The sequence below is a fragment of the Eublepharis macularius genome, chromosome 3 (assembly GCF_028583425.1).
Source record: "Eublepharis macularius isolate TG4126 chromosome 3, MPM_Emac_v1.0, whole genome shotgun sequence".
Taxonomy (NCBI): Eukaryota; Metazoa; Chordata; class Lepidosauria; order Squamata; family Eublepharidae; genus Eublepharis; species Eublepharis macularius.
This window is the reverse complement of record NC_072792.1, coordinates 155,555,363-155,574,915: the sequence shown is the minus strand read 5'-3', so window position 1 is coordinate 155,574,915 and position 19,553 is coordinate 155,555,363. Positions and strand designations below refer to the sequence as shown.

The 19,553-nt window shown below is 40.6% G+C and overlaps 1 protein-coding gene across 2 annotated transcripts in view; it reads left to right on the top strand.

The window, feature by feature from the left end:
• The first annotated feature begins 299 nt into the window (after positions 1-299).
• CDK8 (cyclin dependent kinase 8) overlaps positions 300-19,553 on the top strand; it is a 56,317-nt gene continuing 37,063 nt past the window's right edge. For both annotated transcript variants that reach the window (XM_054974768.1, XM_054974767.1), the window contains exons 1-2: positions 300-686; positions 18,467-18,542. In XM_054974768.1, coding sequence (XP_054830743.1) covers positions 553-686; positions 18,467-18,542 — 210 coding nt within the window. In that variant the 5' untranslated portion in view covers positions 300-552. The remainder of the gene's footprint in view (positions 687-18,466; positions 18,543-19,553) is intronic.

Sequence of the window (19,553 nt, the reverse complement as noted above, 5' to 3'; positions counted from 1 at the left end):
CAGGAGCGTGCCTCAGCCGTATGACTACGACTCCCAAAATGCTCTTGGGGAGAACCCTCAGGAACGCTTTTCCTCTTAAACTCGGACTACGTTTCCCAATCTTCCATTTGGCCTCTGCTGAGCAGTGCATGATGGGAGGCGTAGCCTGAGAGCCGGCAGGATTCCACGTGGTGCGCGCGCTCTCTAGTACTGAGGGAGAGATCCAGAGAAAGAGCGAAGGCTGTAAGGGGGGGGGGGTAGTTTTTGCGACGCTCTCTTTTTGCAGCAGCGTGGTCAGGCGCGGCTGCCGTATTCCGAGACACCGGCTGTTGTGCGGCGGGGCTCTTTAGCCGGCGAAGAGGAGAAGGCAGGAGAAGGAGGCGGCGACCCTCTCCACAGTCCCCGCGCGCGGCAGCCGCCCTCCCTCCCTCCCCCCCCTCGCCTGGCCCGGCCCCACCTGGATGGTCGGCGCCGCGGCTGCGGGGCCTCCTCGTCGTCCTCCCTGGTGCCTGCGGTGGCGGCGGGCGGGGGCTCCGCAGGGCGGGTGTCGTGTGAGGGCGGCGGCGCTGCTGAATGAAGATGGACTATGACTTCAAGGTGAAGCTGACCGGGGAGCGCGAGCGCGTGGAGGACCTTTTCGAGTACGAGGGCTGCAAGGTGGGCAGGGGCACCTACGGGCACGTCTACAAGGCCAAGCGGAAAGACGGGTGAGTGAGGGAGCGAGGGATCCGGGGGGGGGGGTGCGGAGGGTTGGCCGGCAGGCAGGCAGGAAGCCTCAGTGACCGCAGTGGTCGCCTCGCCCGCTCCCCAGCGGCGTTACCTCCCCCCTCCGGGCTTCCTTGCCTGCCACGCTGCCTGCCTCGACGCCGCTCGTCGCGGGTGGGCGTATGGCGCTCGAGCGCTTTCCAGGACCCGGGGAAAGTTAGGGGCCGTCTCCGGCCCCACCTCCCTAGCCCAGCCTCGTCTCTGACTCTTACTTTAAACACGCTCTTTGTGTGACTTCTGCGTTTGTCTGCCAGGTGCCTTCTGCTTTGGAAACGAACTGCGCGCTCCCGCACCAAATAAAAACTGGAGCCCAGTGGCACCTTAGAAGACTTGACTTCAAAGGCAGCTATCTGGTGAAATGAGCACCTTGGAGATCAACTAGATTTCCGGGGCTTTTGAGAGGCAAAGCTAATATTATACCTTACGCCTTTAGTTCAGATACTGCTCCTACCTTCTGCCTGAATAAAATCCTAGGTACATCCATATTTGAAAGTATCTGAAGAGGGGAGCTCTGACCCAAGCTCATACCCTGGAAATCTGGTTTAAGGTGCTACTGAACTTGAATCTTGCTCTTCTGCTGGAGACGCAACACAATTACCTACCAGATATAAATGATGTCAGCCTTTAAAGGCGTTGTGACAGACTGTCTCTCTGGAATGATACTACACCAAGTTAGGAGGGCTTAAATCAGAGTAACTCTTAACAGGGTTGTGCTGTGATTTCTGTTCTCCATGCCATAGGTTTATTATTATCTCTCAGCCCCTCTTCCCCGGTTTGTAAAGCCCTTGATCATCTTCTGTTTCAGCATTTTACTTCTCTTCCTTGGCCTTTAATGTGCATGAGCTCATTCGGTTGCGGGTTTGAATACTGGACTTAATTGCCATCGGAAAAGTTAATATCTACTGGCTGTTTCTGTACAGTCATTTGTGGTGACAGATTAGAACTGCTAATTGCATGCACAAGCATGCATGTGCAAAATCAACACTAAGATTCCCCTTATAATGAATAAAAAGTGGTAAGGAGTAATGGGTATTAAATTATCTTGTGTTGTATGCTCTGTTTCTTCCTGCTTATCTTCTTACAGTTGTTTTTTTCTGTGGCTTTCCCCTTAACAATATCTCTTGTCTCCGGTGTTTCCATTAGCACATTGTTAATCTCATACCTTCCCTGCTTGGTAACTCTAGTTTTATTCCTGTTTTTTTTATCATTTCTCATCTTGCATCCAACAGCATTCTATTATAATAGATCCTTGAAGTGACAGCCTGTATCCAGCTGTAGCAAACTTCTTGAATAATATTTTGATAAAGGAAGATTTCTGCATATTACAGAACCTCATGGTTATTGTTTTTGCCAAGCTGCAATGGATTTTCATGGCCTGCTCTATGATTTAGTAGTTTCTCACCATTTTGTAGTTCCTCACATTTGCCTTTGTGATAGATATACCCAGTCATTTTCAGAGCTTTTGATGATTTTTCTCTAAAACATGGTTATGCTTTTATGACATTGTGTGCGCTACTCCCTTACTATGGAAGAAATGCAAGTGGAAAGGCAGGTAGGACTGACTCACTATATGCCCCGATGATGAGGGCTGTAGTCCTTGAAGGTTTATGCTAGAACAAAAACTGGTTAGTCTTTAAGGTACCATAAGACTCTTGAATGTTTTAGAACAATACCTAGGGATGAAAATGCTCTGTCGCTGTATATGAGTCACTTTATGATTGGAAGTGAAAGGAAATTGTCTTTGCATGTGCTGTCATGCATACTGGCATCATGGACTTTAGGTTACAGGTTTGTGCAAACCTGGGATCTGTTTTGTGTTCTAAACAGTGTAGTTTCCTTTTTCTGTTCAGCTAAAAATAATGGTCAAAAAGTATGTTTCAGTGAAAAAGAATATACATTTGAATTATTAGAGAGAAATGGCAGGTAGTTACTTTTGTATTGCGTGTCCAAGGCAACTGCATGTTAAAAGGGATAGCTTTTAAGCATTTATCACCGCCGTCAGCATAAAACACATCAATGTTTTTGATTTTAAATAACTTAACAGTTCTAATATTTTGCCACTTTAAACAAAGTTTGTAAATTTCAGTTATTCAATTAGATTCAATTCAAATTATTCAGTTATAGATGAAAAGGTCTCTTGGCTTTAACTGTAAATTTTGAGCTTACTATCCTGTTTTTATTAATCTTCTTAAATCTCTAGTATTTAACAGTTTGAACATTTGGTAGTAGAGTTTCTAGTTGAATCTATAAAGATACCACTGACTGGGAAACAAACCCAAAGCTATATATTGGTCTCTCTTGTAGCTCCATCCATTTTAATATGTTCGACTTATTGAGTGTTATATTGTTGCATAGTTGTATGCATTTCAGGTTCTTCTATTGTATACTTTCTTACAAGTTCTTCAGGATCTCTTTACTCTCATGTAGATTACTCACTAACACACTTTTTTCCATTTTTGCCTGTAAGACTTTTGAAAGCATTGTTCATTGGTGTAAAAAAAAGACGTAACAACATTAAATCCTTAGCTTTTTGAAGTTCAGAATGCCATCTTGTACATATGTATGCTGGTACAGCGACTGCAAATAAAAGTAGAGTAGTTATGTATGGGTTTTTTGTCACTTCTTGTTTGTAGCTCTTATTAAATACCTACCATACTAGAGTTATGTTGGGTTGCTTCAGCATAGCTGGCTTTATTCTCCCTGTCACTCTTCCCTTTCACACAGACATGTGCTACTCCTGTTGGTTTTTTCTTCCATAGTAGTGTGATCCTGTTTTGGAGTGTATGAGTACGGGAGTTCGGAACCGCAGTTGTGTAACGTCAGTGAGTACTGAGTACATTGTCCTGAGGTAGCTTGGATTACTGTACTTTGATATGCTGGTATAGTTGTCCTCTCAGTCAATATTTGAACACCTCAGATATATTTAGGAGTAAGTATGAATGGTCATTTGCCTTTACAGGTCTGCAATGAATTTCACTTGCTGTTATGTTTCTTGTATTGAGAGCTTAGAGAGCTTTCTTAGTTAAGTTATGCTTATGCAAACCAGCAAAACTCAAAGGTAGGTGAAAGAGTAGGTTATCTCCTTTTCCTATCTATTTATAAAAATACATCGCTCAGTATTGAAAATTCAGAACAACTGGAATTTAAACTTTTCCATAATTTATTGCGGGAAGAGTGATTGCTCATCTCTCTTTTTGTGAACTATTTCTTAACTACCTACTCCCAATGATTTTGAACCAATTACTTACCTGTCCTGTTATCCCATAATAACAAAGAGCTTAAACTTTAACAGAAAGCATATTAAACTGCCGTATACTGTTAGACCATTTCCTGTACTGTTGATTCTGACTGACAGAAATCTTTCCCAGTCCTGCCTCCCTAGCTCTTTTAGGGAGCTGTACCAAAAGCTGAACTAAAATTCCTCGTGTTTCGCTTGTTTATCTATGGCCCTTCTGAGTTGGAGTGAAAAAATACTCTTGAAAGGTCACAAAAATTGAATCAATTTACCTTAAATTGTTGGTTAAGAAATGATAGACAGTAGCTCTCGATGCAATTACTTGTGCAAAACATCAAAATACGTTTGCATAAGGTCACCCCAGTATTTAAGCCATAAACCGGGGGTAGGGAACCCCTTGACACATAGCAGTGTGCCATGTCATCTTACTTGTCACTTCCACTAGGACAAGTGCGTGGGAGATGGGTGTGGCTTACATTTGTCATCATCTTCATGACACAGGTAACGACCTGCCAGTTCCAAGGCCACCTAGCGGTTAGTAGTACTGCTTTGGATTTGCTTATTCTCTGTCTGGCCAAGCACAATCCTTATTTCTCCTTTTCGTGTATTGGCATGCCAGCATCTTTGCAGGTCAGTGCACTTCGACAGAAAAAGGTTGATTACCCCTGCCATAAACCTATTACATAAATATTATGGTTTCATCCCCTTCACGAGAAGCAGGCTAGTTCAGTAACTTCTGCAACATCCATGAAACTAGCATGTTTTAGTGGCTGCTGTAAGAACACTACTTGAGTTCAGATCAATAGCCCATCAAGTTCGTTGTTATAGCTGATTGGATTTTGTCTCAGACAACTGGAGGCTACTCAGAGCACTACTGTTCTTCAAGCATTCTAATAACTTGAACCATTTAATGGTACCAGAAGATATATTATTAAAGTATTCTGGCAATGGTAATTAATATATCTGGCCATTAATATATCAATAGATATTAAGGTGTTTGTGAAACCTTTCGAACTGTCTCTGGTAGCATTTGAAATTTCAGTTGTGTGCAACAAGTGCTCCCTCCTATTCCTTGCAGATGTTTTGCACGTCTGCCTGTCATACATTCGATAGTGCTATGCAAGTTAGTAAACTTTTTTCACTCTGTAAACCATTCATATTTATCTTCCTCTTGTATTTACTTTTTCTAAGATGAAGAGACCTAATCCTTTTCCCTTTCTAGGAAAGGCATGCTTACCCCTATTTTTGTTACCAGACTTGCCCTGTACCTGCTTTGTATTGTATGTTGCAAATGTCTTTCTATGTCCTACAGTGGGACTTGTATAAGAGAATCTTGATGCTTGTTTTGTGTTAACTTTTTAAAAATGAACCATAAAAGTAGCTTTTTTGATGGGTTCAACTCATTACCCTCTTACTTCAGGGAGTTGTCACTAATGCTTCAAAGACTATTTTGATTTTCTGACAGGTGATAGCTTTGTCATCTGTAAATTGAACTCATTCTGAGTCAAACTCCTGGTCTGTCAAGGTCAATATTGTCTATTCCGACTGACACAGGCTTTCCAGGGTCTCTGGGGGAGGCCCTTCCTAGCATCTAGTCTTTTTAACTGGAGATGCTAGGGAACCCAAGACCTTCTTCATACAAAGGAGATGCTCTGCCGCTGAGCCATGACCCCTCCCCAATTGACCCATACACTTAAACCTCTCAGTGTACGTGCAAATGAGCTTATTTTCCAGGGAGGGTCGCTTCTATTCAGAATATAAAGTTTCATCTTGTAAGATTTTAATCATTGCTAGACTGCCCAGTTGGGTGCCTTTGTTCAAAAGTTAATTTATCTAGGCTGCCCTGAATACCTCCAAGTGATGGGGGCAGGGGTGGTGATAAAGGAAAAGTGTCTCGCCTGATGAAAGTTGACCTTGACCAGGGCTTGTTAATTAAAGGGTTGAGTTCTTTTCTGGGTAGGTGGTTGTGGAGTTTGCTGCCACATATTGCCTCTAGTGTGTTCATTTAGTGCTTCTGAAACCCTCCACCCACTTAGCACTTCCATAATTTACTTGCCTTGATTTCCTTTTCTGTCTACAAAGCATACTAGTTGCTGTCATGAATGAGGCTAAGACCATCATTAAAAAAACCTCCGCTGTGCAAAAAGAGTATGTGGAATGAATATGGAGTTTGTGCTGTAATCCATAACTGGACAAGTTAACTAGGTTCCAAGTTTAGAAATGCCATGTATGCTTCAGTGTATTTATGTAATTTATGTCAGTTCTTCTTAGAATAGCTGCACCTATCTGTATATTTTTAGGAAAGATGGATTTTTAGCAGGACAAATTCATATTTGCCTCTGTGCTCTGATTTGGGTAATTCTAGTGAGAATCTTCAACCTTCATTGCAAAATGCTTTTCAGAACCATTGCTGATGGTATTCTGGGCTTTTAGTGGGAATTAGAAGTAGGCACTGCACTGTAGTTAGTGCCAGTGTGGTGTAATAGAGTTTGTTACTATTTGGGCGATCCAGGTTTGAGTACCTGCTCAGTGGTGGTTTGCTTGGTAACCTTGGGACAGTCACACTCAACCTAATCTTCCTCACAAGTTTGTTGTGAGAATAAAATGGAGGACAGGTGAACAATGTAAGCTACTTGTGGTCCTCATTGAGTAGAAAGGTGGCATTTAAATGAAGTAAATAAAATGTACTGGCTTTGCTGTTTATTTATTATTAGATTACTTGCCACTCACCCTAGGTTCTTCAGTTGACTTACAGCTTTTAACATATAGCAAGTTAACTTGAAAGCAGCATGAGAACAGATAATATCAATAAAATTAAATTGAAATATTAAGATACATGGCTCAGCACCATACCACTGTCAAGACTAGCTCAAAAGCATATAGTTAACTTCCAAAAGCCCACCTGAACAATTCGGCCTTGCATGTCCTGTTGAAACTCAACAAATCAGAAAGAGCCCAGGTGTCATCAGAGAGTGCTGCAGCTGAGAAGGCCCTTCCCCTTGTGACAATTGACTGGGCTGTCCTGGAGCAAGGCATCTTCAAGAGGATCTGAGAAGATGACCGAAGAGGACACTTAGGGTTATAATGGGAGATGTGGGATTGCATAGGTATGAGGGTCCCAGACCATTAAGGGCCTTAAAGGTTAGTAGCACCTTGAAAGATTTCACAGGGTAGTTCCAGAAAGTGGTACTGGAAAAACTGCTCTCTTTTTTGTGGAATTGTTCTTGGAATATTTTAAAGTTCTTTTTTATCTCCCAGCATGGAAACAACAGATGAGGTTGTTCAAAACAGTACATTAGGAAAAATAAGAATATTAATCTATAAAGGCAAAATATTCTGCTAGTGTTGAGAAGCACCTACTCTAATGATGAAAACGCTATCTAAATAATAGTCTTCAGCTGATGAGAGTTCCAGTAAGATTCTCTGTGCTAAACAAGTAGTCTATTATAACATTAACCAACAGTTCTGCTGTGCTAAACAAATAGTCTACTGTAACATTAACCAACAATATCAGTCTAGTTCTAAAAATGTGATCCTGGCTTAAAAAAACACTAAACATAGAATAACAAAAAAAAAAAAACATGGAATAACAGTAAGCTTTCCTCAGTAATCACTGGCACTATTCAACCTAGCATGCAGCTTAAATGTTTTATATTTTATGCTATATTCAGTCTTTTGTTGAATATACTGAAAGGTTCAACATTAAGCAACTGTTTGTGTGTATATTTATTTAACCTGGCCTAAAATCTTTCTTAAATTACCCAGCAATTCTAGGAATGCTTTTCTACTAAGCCCATTGAATAGAATTGAGTACAAATATTATGTCCCTTTGAGTTGTAAATGGAGTACAGTTGGTGATGTAGTCGAAACAAAATACTTTCAGCATTTAGTGAATTACAGTGAGAGCTTCTGTTGTTGAAACTTCCTCCTGTTCTGATTAACAGTTCCATCCTTTTCAGAGGACTCAGTTAATGACAACTGGGCTAAATATCTTGCTGGATCAGAACACCAATTTTTGTTGAAGAGTGACTATATCAATTTATATTATTGCCAAAAAATAAAGATACTATGAAGTATAGTCTCTATCTGTCAAATAGAAGAGGCAAACCCCCCACTTCCTTGAACTTTTAGTCAGTGACTAAAGTTTCAAAAGTTTTTTTAAAAAAATCAGACTTCTATGCAGGAGAACTTTGCATTGCTGAGTAAAATGCTTACTTAACAGTTTTTGTTTTCTCAAGCATTAAAATGCACAATTTATGAGACTCCTGTTTCTGATCAGATTTGTTGAGATATATTTTTAAAACCATAGGGGCTTGCTTCATTTGAAAGTTGATGTGGAGGAAGTTGTACTTTGTAAAGGTAGCATAGTGGCAGGTGGAAGATGTATCATGCTTTGTGACCACATCCTGAGAACAGCTTCTAGTGTTACAACTCAGCTTATCTTTGATCACATTTTTATAAGGTAAAGAAGGGCTTTATGGTTGAGAGACTAGATCAGATATGCATAGATTTTGCAAACAAGACTAATTTAACTTTCTAAGAATTATCACAATGCAGTACAAGAAGTAATATACTCTTAACAGCCTGTTCTAAGACTTTGTATTTGTGTATTTTTCATTAACTGTATATTTACTGTGCTGCTCAAAAATACTGAGTCTCTTATAACATGTAAACATTTTGAGCAGGTCTCAAGATTAATTGCAAGTAGAGATGGGATTTATCTTCTGAGATGGGGCTTTCTTTCCCAGTAGAATCGAAGAGTATCTAACCAGATGACCCCACAAGTCCTAAAAACAGGGAATGGAAGCAAAACCCTTTCTTGTGTCCCCTAAGATTGGTATTCAGAAGGTTAATGCTTTTGAACGTGGAAGTTCTGTTGAGCTATTAACAGAGTTATTCTTTCTAACAAGTTCCCACGAATCAGTGAAGGATTTCTTCTGTTTAATGTTTTATTCCAGGGCGGTCCCTAAATTATTCCTACACAATTAAAAACGTCAGCATCTTTCTGTGATATGAACTATTCTGTGAAGCTGTTTAGATTCCAAGATGGTAGTCTTCTACTATTCTATATGTATGGGATTCCTGTGAAGCCAAGATTTTGGTAACTGATTTGAAATCCTGGGAATCTTGACTGTTATGGAGAAGGACCCTTAATAGAGATGGGCAGAAACTGGAAAAAAATTGAACCATGCGGTTCACGGCTCGTCGCATTTCATGGCGATAAGGATGTATTGTCATTGTTATGGTCTCTCACCGCAAATACATTCATTCATTCATTTCATGACCCACGATCTTTCACGAACCTGCCCCAGTTCATGAACTGGTTCGTTTGGTTCGTGAAAATGTCACATCCGGGCCAGCAAAAGGCCACTTCTGGGTCAGCAGAAGGTCTGCAGGAAGTCTATCCCCTGTTTCCTAGGAAACTGATTGATCTGCGCCAGGCTGTCTACAGTGACGAGCCAAAAAATGAACCAAACGAACCAGCCTAAAGTTCGTGGCAGCTCATCAGAAATGGGATCTGACGAACCACTGGTTCGTGAACCATTAACTTGCCTGGTTCGTGCTGAACTTTGGTTCGTATTTCGGTTTGGGCCCATCTCTAGTCCTTAAGGTTTCAGTGACTTGTTAAAATATGCAGCAGATATCTCATTAATCTAATAGACTATGTTCACATGACCAGGATCCATTGTTGCTTAAAAAGGTAAATTTCCAAAAGACACAAGCTATTGACATAGTCAGCAATGTGTAAGTTCCTCCTTTGCTTGTGATGCTCTGTAGATAGATACCAGTGCATCTACAAAAGGCTGTGTTATTCAGAGTGGAGTCCTCTGTGCCCTGAATGCCACCATGCTGTGCTGTTTCCTTGGGAGGACACTCAACCATTCATTACCATTGCCCTTCACATATAGCATTATTGTGCTAAACTTTGCAAAAACATCAGCTATCAAGTTTAAAATACGTGTATTGTACTGACTCAATGTAACCATTCTAGGTATGACACAGGAATAATTTAAAATACCAAAAAAAACCCCCCAAATTCAGAATTAAATGTGTAAAACATGGGGAACATCCCTATATTGTTACCAATAATTCCCCAGTTCTGAATTCAAAATTTACTCTGCTGTAATACAGAATAAGAATATAATTGATTACTGTAAAAATTTCCTCTGAATACTTAGTGTTATTTTTTTCTATAAAATCTTCACATAAAGGGGGGGCAATATTGTAAGAGGAAGCCGTCTCTGCAGCAGCTGAAAGAAACACAAGTGGAGCAAAGGTGTAGGATCTTAAGCATCTTTAGATTTATATAAGAATTATTCCAATAAAAATAATTTCCAAATAAAGCTTTGAATTTGCTTGAATATAACATTTAAACACAGATTTTTCCCTCAGTTAAGTATTTCATTTCAACTACTTGTTGCTGTTGGGGCAGAAAATTAACACTGAATAAATGTGCTAAATTGAATCATGCTCTACCTACGGCATTGGAAATTTTTCCAGGAAACTTCTTAGAATTTTATTCTCTGCAAATCTCACACCTTTTGCCTTTATATTATCTTGTTTGTTTCTACTGATATTTGCCAGTTGATCCTTCTAATTTCATTGTTGCGGATCTTGATGGTTTTATTGGTTTTATATTTTACTTATATTGTAAAAGGTGTTGGACAGCTTCATTCTGGAGAGGGACAGCATAGAAATGTGCAAAATAAATACAGATGGCCATAGCGAGCAATCCAGGATGTCTAAGAGTGGATCCACTTGACCCAGAAGGTATTATATAGTTCAGCAAATCCAGACCACAGCACTACTGTAGGATAACAAAGAAGGATGAGACAGTTCTAATGTTTGCTGGGCCAATCCTAAACAGGTCTACTCAGAATTCTGTTTGGGTCAGTTCAATGGGGCTTACTCGAAGAAAAGCACTCTTAGGATTGCACTGTCTCCAAGCTTGAAAGACCCAGTCCTTAAAGGACACAGCACTTGACAGACACTGAAAGAAAAGTGATTTGTTGTACTTGTGATTCAGAATATTTGTTTGAAAATACGAGGTGTTTGCATTTGTTTGTCAAGATGCATTGCCACAAAGTTCTTAAAAAGTAGCAGGAAAAGAAGATACAAGTTTGCTATCTGAAACAGTGGTTGAGTTTTGCTGACTCCTCCTCAGACCTCCTGATAACTCTTCTGGGAGTCCATTGTACCCCAACAGCAGCAGTACAGGGTGGAGACATTTTTGCACTGCAAAGAGGGAGGAGGCAGAATACAAGTCAGATGATAGAAGTCCTTTCTGTCAGCAGAGATTTCCATGGAGGTCCAAGCTACATTGAAAGGCAGGTAGATGTACAATGCTAGGTATTCTCGAAGATACCTGAGAATGTGTACAAAGAACATCTTTCAGTCAGGAATAATATCTTTGTTTACGAACATTACCCCTCCAAATGGGTCTTGCTTAATGTGTTTAGGATGCATTCTCTGCTCCTAGTGCAGAAACAGCAAGATGTTAGCATGTTAAGCTGCTGTATGAGTCCATAGTCATCATGGAAGATCATATGGTTTGGGTCTCTTATGCCATGCGCTGTGATGCAAAAAGACAAACTTTTAGGACAAGAAGTTTTTCAGATACTATCAAAGATCTGCTTATGCCAGTTATTTTAAGTAGCTAATCTGGAGTAATGTCATGTTACAGAAACATTAAGTGGCTTTTGGGGAACCAATACTACTTATTCCTCTCTACTTAGCACATAATGCTGCTTCTATTTGAAGGAAGTCTATTGTCCTGAAGCCAAGGTAGTAGCTTCTAATCAGTAGCTTCTAATCAATTTGTTTCTGCAGTGGGAAGGCATATAACTTGCCTTGAGTCATAGGATTTATTTTAGTCCTGTAGATTTATCTTTTACAATTTTATATTTAATTTAGTCTCCTTGATGCCATGGTTGTGTATTTCACAGTGGGATCCCAGTTGTTTCACAGACACAACACTGTATGCCTTTGTATATGCAAGCATGAATGTTTCAGTTCTAATTTATATAGATTCTTCTTCCCCTGTGTTTAACATGTTGGAGGGCTGTGGCCAATATTCATGCTCATAAGCATGATATACAAATTAAACTTTTGAGGGAGCATGTGATCTGTGCCTTATGGAGGTGTTTGTGCTGTTAAAATAAAATTGCAGATGCTAATCACATGTGATCTATAAGTTCTTCGGTGATCAGCTTAAATGTATATAAAACAAGCAAAGGGTTAATCTAATGAACATGAGATGCAAAGGTCATATTTTAATGTATCAGCAGGGAATATTTCTAACAGCGCGCATGCACACGCGCGCGTGTGTGTGTGCATGCGTGCGTGCGTGTGTGTGTGTTTCATTTTTTCTGTACCTGTTCGCAGGCCTTAGCAACTCTGGGCACTAATTCATTAGTTTAGATACTGCTCCTACCTTCTGCTTGAATAAAATCCTAGGTACATCCACATTTGAAAGTATCTGAAGAGGGGAGCTCTGACCCAAGCTCGTACCCTGGAAATCCGGTTTAAGGTGCTACTGAACTTGAATCTTGCTCTTCTGCTGGAGACGCAACACAATTACCTACCAGATATAAATGATGTCAGCCTTTAAAGGCGTTGTGACAGACTGTCTCTCTGGAATGATACTACACCAAGTTAGGAGGGCTTAAATCAGAGTAACTCTTAACAGGGTTGTGCTGTGATTTCTGTTCTCCATGCCATTTATTATTATCTCTCAGGTTTATTATTATCTCTCAGCCCCTCTTCCCCAGTTTGTAAAGCCCTTGATCATCTTCTGTTTCAGCATTTACTTCTCTTCCTTGGCCTTTAATGTGCATGAGCTCATTCGGTTGCGGGTTTGAATACTGGACTTAATTGCCATCGGAAAAGTTAATATCTACTGGCTGTTTCTGTACAGTCATTTGTGGTGACAGATTAGAACTGCTAATTGCATGCACAAGCATGCATGTGCAAAATCAACACTAAGATTCCCCTTATAATGAATAAAAAGTGGTAAGGAGTAATGGGTATTAAATTTTCTTGTGTTGTATGCTCTGTTTCTTCCTGCTTATCTTCTTATAGTTGTTTTTTTCTGTGGCTTTCCCCTTAACAATATCTCTTGTCTCCGGTGTTTCCATTAGCACATTCTTAATCTCATACCTTCCCTGCTTGGTAACTCTAGTTTTATTCCTGTTTTTTTATCATTTCTCATCTTGCGTCCAACAGCATTCTATTATAATAGATCCTTGAAGTGACAGCCTGTATCTAGCTGTAGCAAACTTCTTGAATAATATTTTGATAAAGAAAGATTTCTGCATATTACAGAACCTCATAGTTATTGTTTTTGCCAAGCTGCAATGGATTTTCATGGCCTGCTCTATGATTTAGTAGTTTCTCACCATTTTGTAGTTCCTCACATTTGCCTTTGTGATAGATAAACCCAGTCATTTTCAGAGCTTTTGATGATTTTTCTCTAAAACATGGTTATGCTTTTATGACATTGTGTGCGCTACTCCCTTACTATGGAAGAAATGCAAGTGGAAAGGCAGGTAGGACTGACTCACTATATGCCCCGATGATGAGGGCTCTAGTCCTTGAAGGTTTATGCTAGAACAAAAACTGGTTAGTCTTTAAGGTACCATAAGATTCTTGAATGTTTTAGAACAATACTTAGGGATGAAAATGCTCTGTCGCTGTATATGAGTCACGTTATGATTGGAAGTGAAAGGAAATTGTCTTTGCATGTGCTGTCATGCATACTGGCATCATGGACTTTTCAATATTTTTATCAATGATCTGGATGGAGTGGAAGGGCTGCTCATTAAATTTGCTGATGATACCAAATTGGGAGCGGTAGCAAACACCCAAGAAGATAGAATTAAAATTCAACAAGACCGGAATACTCTGGAGAAGTGGGCAGCTGTGAATAGGATGCAATTCAACAAAGACAAAGTGCACAGTATTACATCTGGGCCACAAAAATGAGAAGCACAAATACTGGATGGGGGATACACTTCTGGGCAGTAGTATATGTGAAAGGGATCTTGGGGTAAGAGTGGACTGTAAAATGAATATGAGCAGTCAGTGTGATGCGGTGGCAAAAAAGGCTAATTCAATCCTGGGTTGTATCAAAGGGGCCATAGTGTCGAAATCGCAGGAGGTCATAGTCCCTCTCTATACTGCCTTGGTCAGGCCACACCTGGAGTATTGTGTGCAGTTCTGGAGGCCTCACTTCAAAAAGGATGTGGACAAAATCAAGAGGGTACAGAGGAGAGTGACAAGAATGATCAGGGGTCTGGAGACTGAGCCCTACGAGGAAAGTCTGAGGGCCTTGGGAATGTTTAGTTTGGAGAAGAGGAGGTTGAGGGGGGACATGATTGCTCTCTTTAAATATTTGAAAGGCTGTCATTTGGAGGAGGGCAAAGAGTTGTTCCAGTTGGCAGCAGAGGGTAGGACGCGAAGCAATGGGCTAAAACTACATGCACAAAGGTACCGGCTGGATATTAGGAAAAACTTTTTCACGGTCAGAGTAGTTCAAAAGTGGAATCAGCTGCCTAGGGAGGTGGTGAGCGCCCCTTCACTGGCAGTTTTCAAGAAGAGGCTGGATGAATACTTGTCAGAGATGCTTTAGGCTGATCCTGCACTGGGCCGGGGGTTGGACTAGATGGTCTCTATGGCCCCTTCCAACTCTATGATTCTATGGTCATTGCAGCCTGTTTGCTTATAGCTCCTAAAGCTCCTGTGGCCCTCAGCTTGTGAACTCTATTACAGAGTTTAAAAGGAGGATGAGGAAAGGGGAAGTTGGCCCCTAAAAGGAATGCTCTGCAAAACCTCTTGCACAGAGTTTTTTAAAAAAATGTTATTTTTGAATTTTTTAACAATATGCAATAGTAAAAAAATAAATAAATAACCATATAAGTATATAAACAGTATGAATATAAACATGTGCTCAAGACAGCGTATCAATTGCCTTGGCAGTATTTACAATATATGTAGTAAAGACAACGAAAGAACATAAAATTTAATAAATTGCTATAACTTTGAGATTGTCAGATATTGACTTCAAGTATTTATTTTGCTTTTCCATATAGTCCAGAAAAGGCCACCATTTCTCATAGAAATTGGATTGGAAGTTCTGGTTCTCAGTGGCTGAGATGCAGTCTGTGATTTTCTCCATTGTGAGAAATTCCCATAATTTATTAATCCAAAGCTGTATTGTGAGTGGGACTTTGGATTTCCATGATTTTGTGATTATGGCTTTGGCCGCACTGATCATAATTGAAATCAGATCTTTTCGGATTATGGGGATGTCCTCCTTTCCCCACAAATTAAGAAAAACAAGTTCAGGACATGGTTGAATGACATACCCAGTTATTTTCCCAATCATGTTGAAGATAAGGCTCCAGTAACGTGAAAGCAAAGGGCAATTCCACCAACAGTGGAAAAAAGAGCCTGTTTGTTTGCAGCCACACCAGCATTGTAGGTCGTATGAAGGATTTATGTAGTGTAGCTTGAGTGGGGTTAGGTACCACCTGTTGCACAGAGTTAATATGTTGTTACGATATGAGGACTGCTGTAAATAACGCTCAGTGGCTGCTCTGGCTCTCTGTTGCCTTTGTTGGGAGCTTCTGCTTTTTCTTGCTGTAGCTGGGAGAAAGCTGAAAGCACGCAGTTGGCTATGCTTGGCAGGGAAGTCAAAGATGGAAGAAATTTTTTTCATTAGTGGGAGTGGGGACAGAGAAATGGAGGAACAGATTTTAAAACGGCAAATGAGATTCAATGTGAACCAATGTAAAGTGATGAAGGTGCAGAATCCAAACAAACTGTGGCTTTATCAAAACACAAAGTTCAGTACAGGCACTTATCTTAAAGCCGGATAAAAGCAGGAGCGACGCGCTGGTGTGTCTGCTCAGGACGCCATCTTGCCCCCTCCCCTGTAAAGTGGTGTATTTTAAACAAACCAGAAATAATACTGCTACTCAAATAGGCAGTCTCCTAATTAGTTGGGGGAAATTAGCTTAAAAGAGCAAGATGGGATAACTGGGATTCATCACCAATAAACCAGCCAATGTTCAGCCAGAAATAAATAAAAGGGCAAACCTACAATCGCACACAGAACACATACAAGGTTAACTAAGACAAAATCAGGGAGGAGAGGAGAGAAAGTAATTTGGGGGAAGGCTATAATTACCAATCTCGAAGATGAAGGTCTGCGGAGGCAGCAGTGAAATGACCAGTGTTGAGAAGGCTCAAGCAGATTTGGGGGTGTATGTATGGGTCCCAGAACACACAAACAACCTGATGGCTAGGGACTCCAGATATAAGGCAAAATATTCCCCGACATATTCATCCCCAAAACGATACCTTGATGGGTTTTTCAGAGGTGGATAGGAGGTGTAAATGATGCTTGATGACCCTGGGAGTACCGGATAGGAAAAGCTACCAAGTTTGGTGAATAGTGTTAACTGTTGCTTAATTAAGGTAAATGGGTGAGGGGATGTGAGGCCAGGTGTGGATGGTATTAGTTGAGAGCTTCTTAGGATAACCATTGTCCTAAATTATGCATCTCTCTGGGACATGGAGAAGCCATGAGTCAGTCAGGTACTCTGACTCCCTTCTAAAATATTTTCTCAGGCTCTCACCTGGCTGGCATCCATTTTTTTTTTCATTTTGGTCAGGCAATGTCTTGTACTTAAACTGCCCCTTCCAGAAGTGACGTCATTGCGCAGGTGCTGGAGTGGGCGTGCACTTTGCACATGTGTGAAAAAGACTTCACTGCTGGCATGAGGTAAGTGCCAGTTCCCCCTCCCTCCCACTGGGAGGGTATAGGGACCTGGCAACCCTACTTGTGGCCTAACAGGGAAAGACAGAAACTTTTCTTCTTTAACTGTAGTTGTATTCTTCACGAGAACATCTGTAGAGGGTTAAACACTTTTAAAAGAAATAATTCTCCTCAGCGTCAAAGAACAGCAATTGGAGATCCTATTTCTGTTGTGGCAAAAAGAGAATAGAGAGAATAGCGCCCCTCCTGGTCATGTGATGTTTTGGCGGGAAAACGCCAATGGTAGGAGGAACGCTCCTACTCTTCGAGAAAGCTCTGGAAATCTATGTGGCTGGCATGCGTGTGCAAAGTCCCAATGTGTGCCTGCACAGAAGTCACAAAGAAGAACTACATATTTATATAAAGTTGACATTTTGTGCCTATATATACTTCAGAAATTTATTGACAGATACATTTCAGATGTTTGATATGGACACCACTGGAAAGAAGTGCAGAGAACTTTTGAAATAAAAGTACATTGTGCCGCCTGGTTGAATAGTTCTCCATATTTTTATTCCAGCTTGAATCTCAGTGGGAAAAGCAGAGTATAAATGAAATAAAATAAAGTAAATGAAAAACAAGGCAAGCCCCTGCCCCAAGGAGCTTACAGGGTAAAATTTGAAACAAGGAAGATGACAGAAGTGAGAGATGATGGAAGTGGGGGAATACTGGGAAAAGGGGGGTTCATTCCAATAATGTGTACATGGGCCTAGTTCTGGTTGGGCTGTGCCTCTTCAGGAAAACATCCTCACATACACAACACATTTGCACTCCATCTAAAAGAAAAAGAGGAAGAAGCAATTCTGCCCTTTATTCAGGAAGGCATTCCAGAGCCTTGGCTGGCCAGCTGCAGTAAAGGCTCTGCAACTAACTGATGTTCTTACCTCTATACCTCTTAGAGTAGGTCCTGACTCGCTGAATTTAGGGTGGCCAACTGGTACAGAGAAAAATGCCCTGTCCCTTTAACAGAGGCTTAATGTGTGGAAATGTACTGCTGAAGTTTTTTATGGCATGGAGGTAAATAACATCATCTGAAAAATAGCATCTCATTAATCTTCTATTAGAAGAGCCCTGTGGCGCTGTGTGGTAAGCTGCAGTACTGCAGCCCAATACTGCTCATGACCTGAGTTTGATCCTGGCAGAAGCCAGGTTCAAGTAGTCGGCTCAAGATTGACTCAGCCTTCCATCCTCCCAAGGTTGGTAAAATGAGTACCCAGTTTCCTGGGGGTAAAGTGTAGATGACTGGGGAAGGCAATGGCAAACCACCCCATAACAAGTCTGCCAAGAAAACGTCGTGATGTGATGTCCCTCTACGCGACAGTAATGACTTGGTGCTTGCACAGGGGACTATACCTTTAAAATTCTATTAAAAGGACACAACGTTTTTCTCCAAGTCAGTTGGCAACCCCATTTATAACTTAGAGGCAACATTAAACTTGCTGAATATGACCGAAAAACTGTATTTGGTATGAGTATGGACTCCTTAATTTTTGAGCAGGCTCCTAGGTCCAAAGAGACGTTGTCAAGGCCTGCCTGCTTGTCATTGCTCCCCATTCCCAGTACTAATCTTCTGTGGGGGAAATGTGGATAGAGAATTCTAAACCATGCTCAACTGCTTTCTTTGATTGTACAATACACTTCTTGATGTTTGTTTTCTTCTTTCATAGGAAAGACGATAAAGATTATGCTCTAAAGCAAATAGAAGGTACTGGAATTTCTATGTCTGCTTGCAGAGAAATAGCAGTAAGTAATGTTAATCCAAAATGAATCTTTCTGGAAGTGAATACAGCTTAATTTATGGCTTAATGTAAAACATATCTGTTCTGTGATTGGTGTCCTTATGTATGCACATCTGTCTAGCATATATAGATATGTGTATGTCCAAGAATAAACAATGATATATTTATATTCTATATAAAAGTACCACCCTGATGTGCATAGCCCAGGAGAGCCTGATCTCATTGGATCTGAGAAGCTAAGCAGAGTCGGCATTGGTTAGTAATTGGATGGGAGACCTCCAATGAAGAGTTGCAGAGGCAGGCAGTGGCAAGCCGCCTCTGTTAGTCTCTTGCCATGAAAATCCCACCAGGGATCACCATACTATGTACTTGAGAGCAGGATTTCATTTCATAAAAGTATGCAAAAGATAGTAGCCTCTCTGTACTTGGGAAGGAAAAACTGAGTGTGATGGGAGTGGCAACAGCAAACCACACTTTCCAGCTCTTGTACCCTAAGCAACCTTCAGAGTAACATGGTTGCTATTGAACAAAGTTCAAAATTCAAGATGTTCTCACAGTTCAGTTATTTTTACTGAAAGATCATTTTTTTTTAAATTGGTGAATTTCTTAATCTGTTGAATTAAGTAGATAAATGTAAGCAGTGTGATATTAGCCATTCAGTTATTTTACAATATACATGCTTTAACTGCAACATTTTAGTTTGAATGCAAAGGATAAGGTTATGTTCAGTACAAAAGAACATTATATTTAAGCTTAGGCTAAACCTAGTATCTTTGTAGAATTATGTGGCGTTATACAAATGGAAATGCATACGACTGTAACGCTTCAAACAATTCCAAATATCTTACAATGTGAATATGTATTTTGGGCACTGAAATAACTTTGCAAGAGTATGTTTGTGCATGCATGCTTCATAAAATATTCAGGAAGTTAAGACCTGTTTTGTGACTTGTGCTATAATACAGCGGTTTTGAGTATTGGACTAGGATCTGGGAGACCCAATTTCAAAATCATT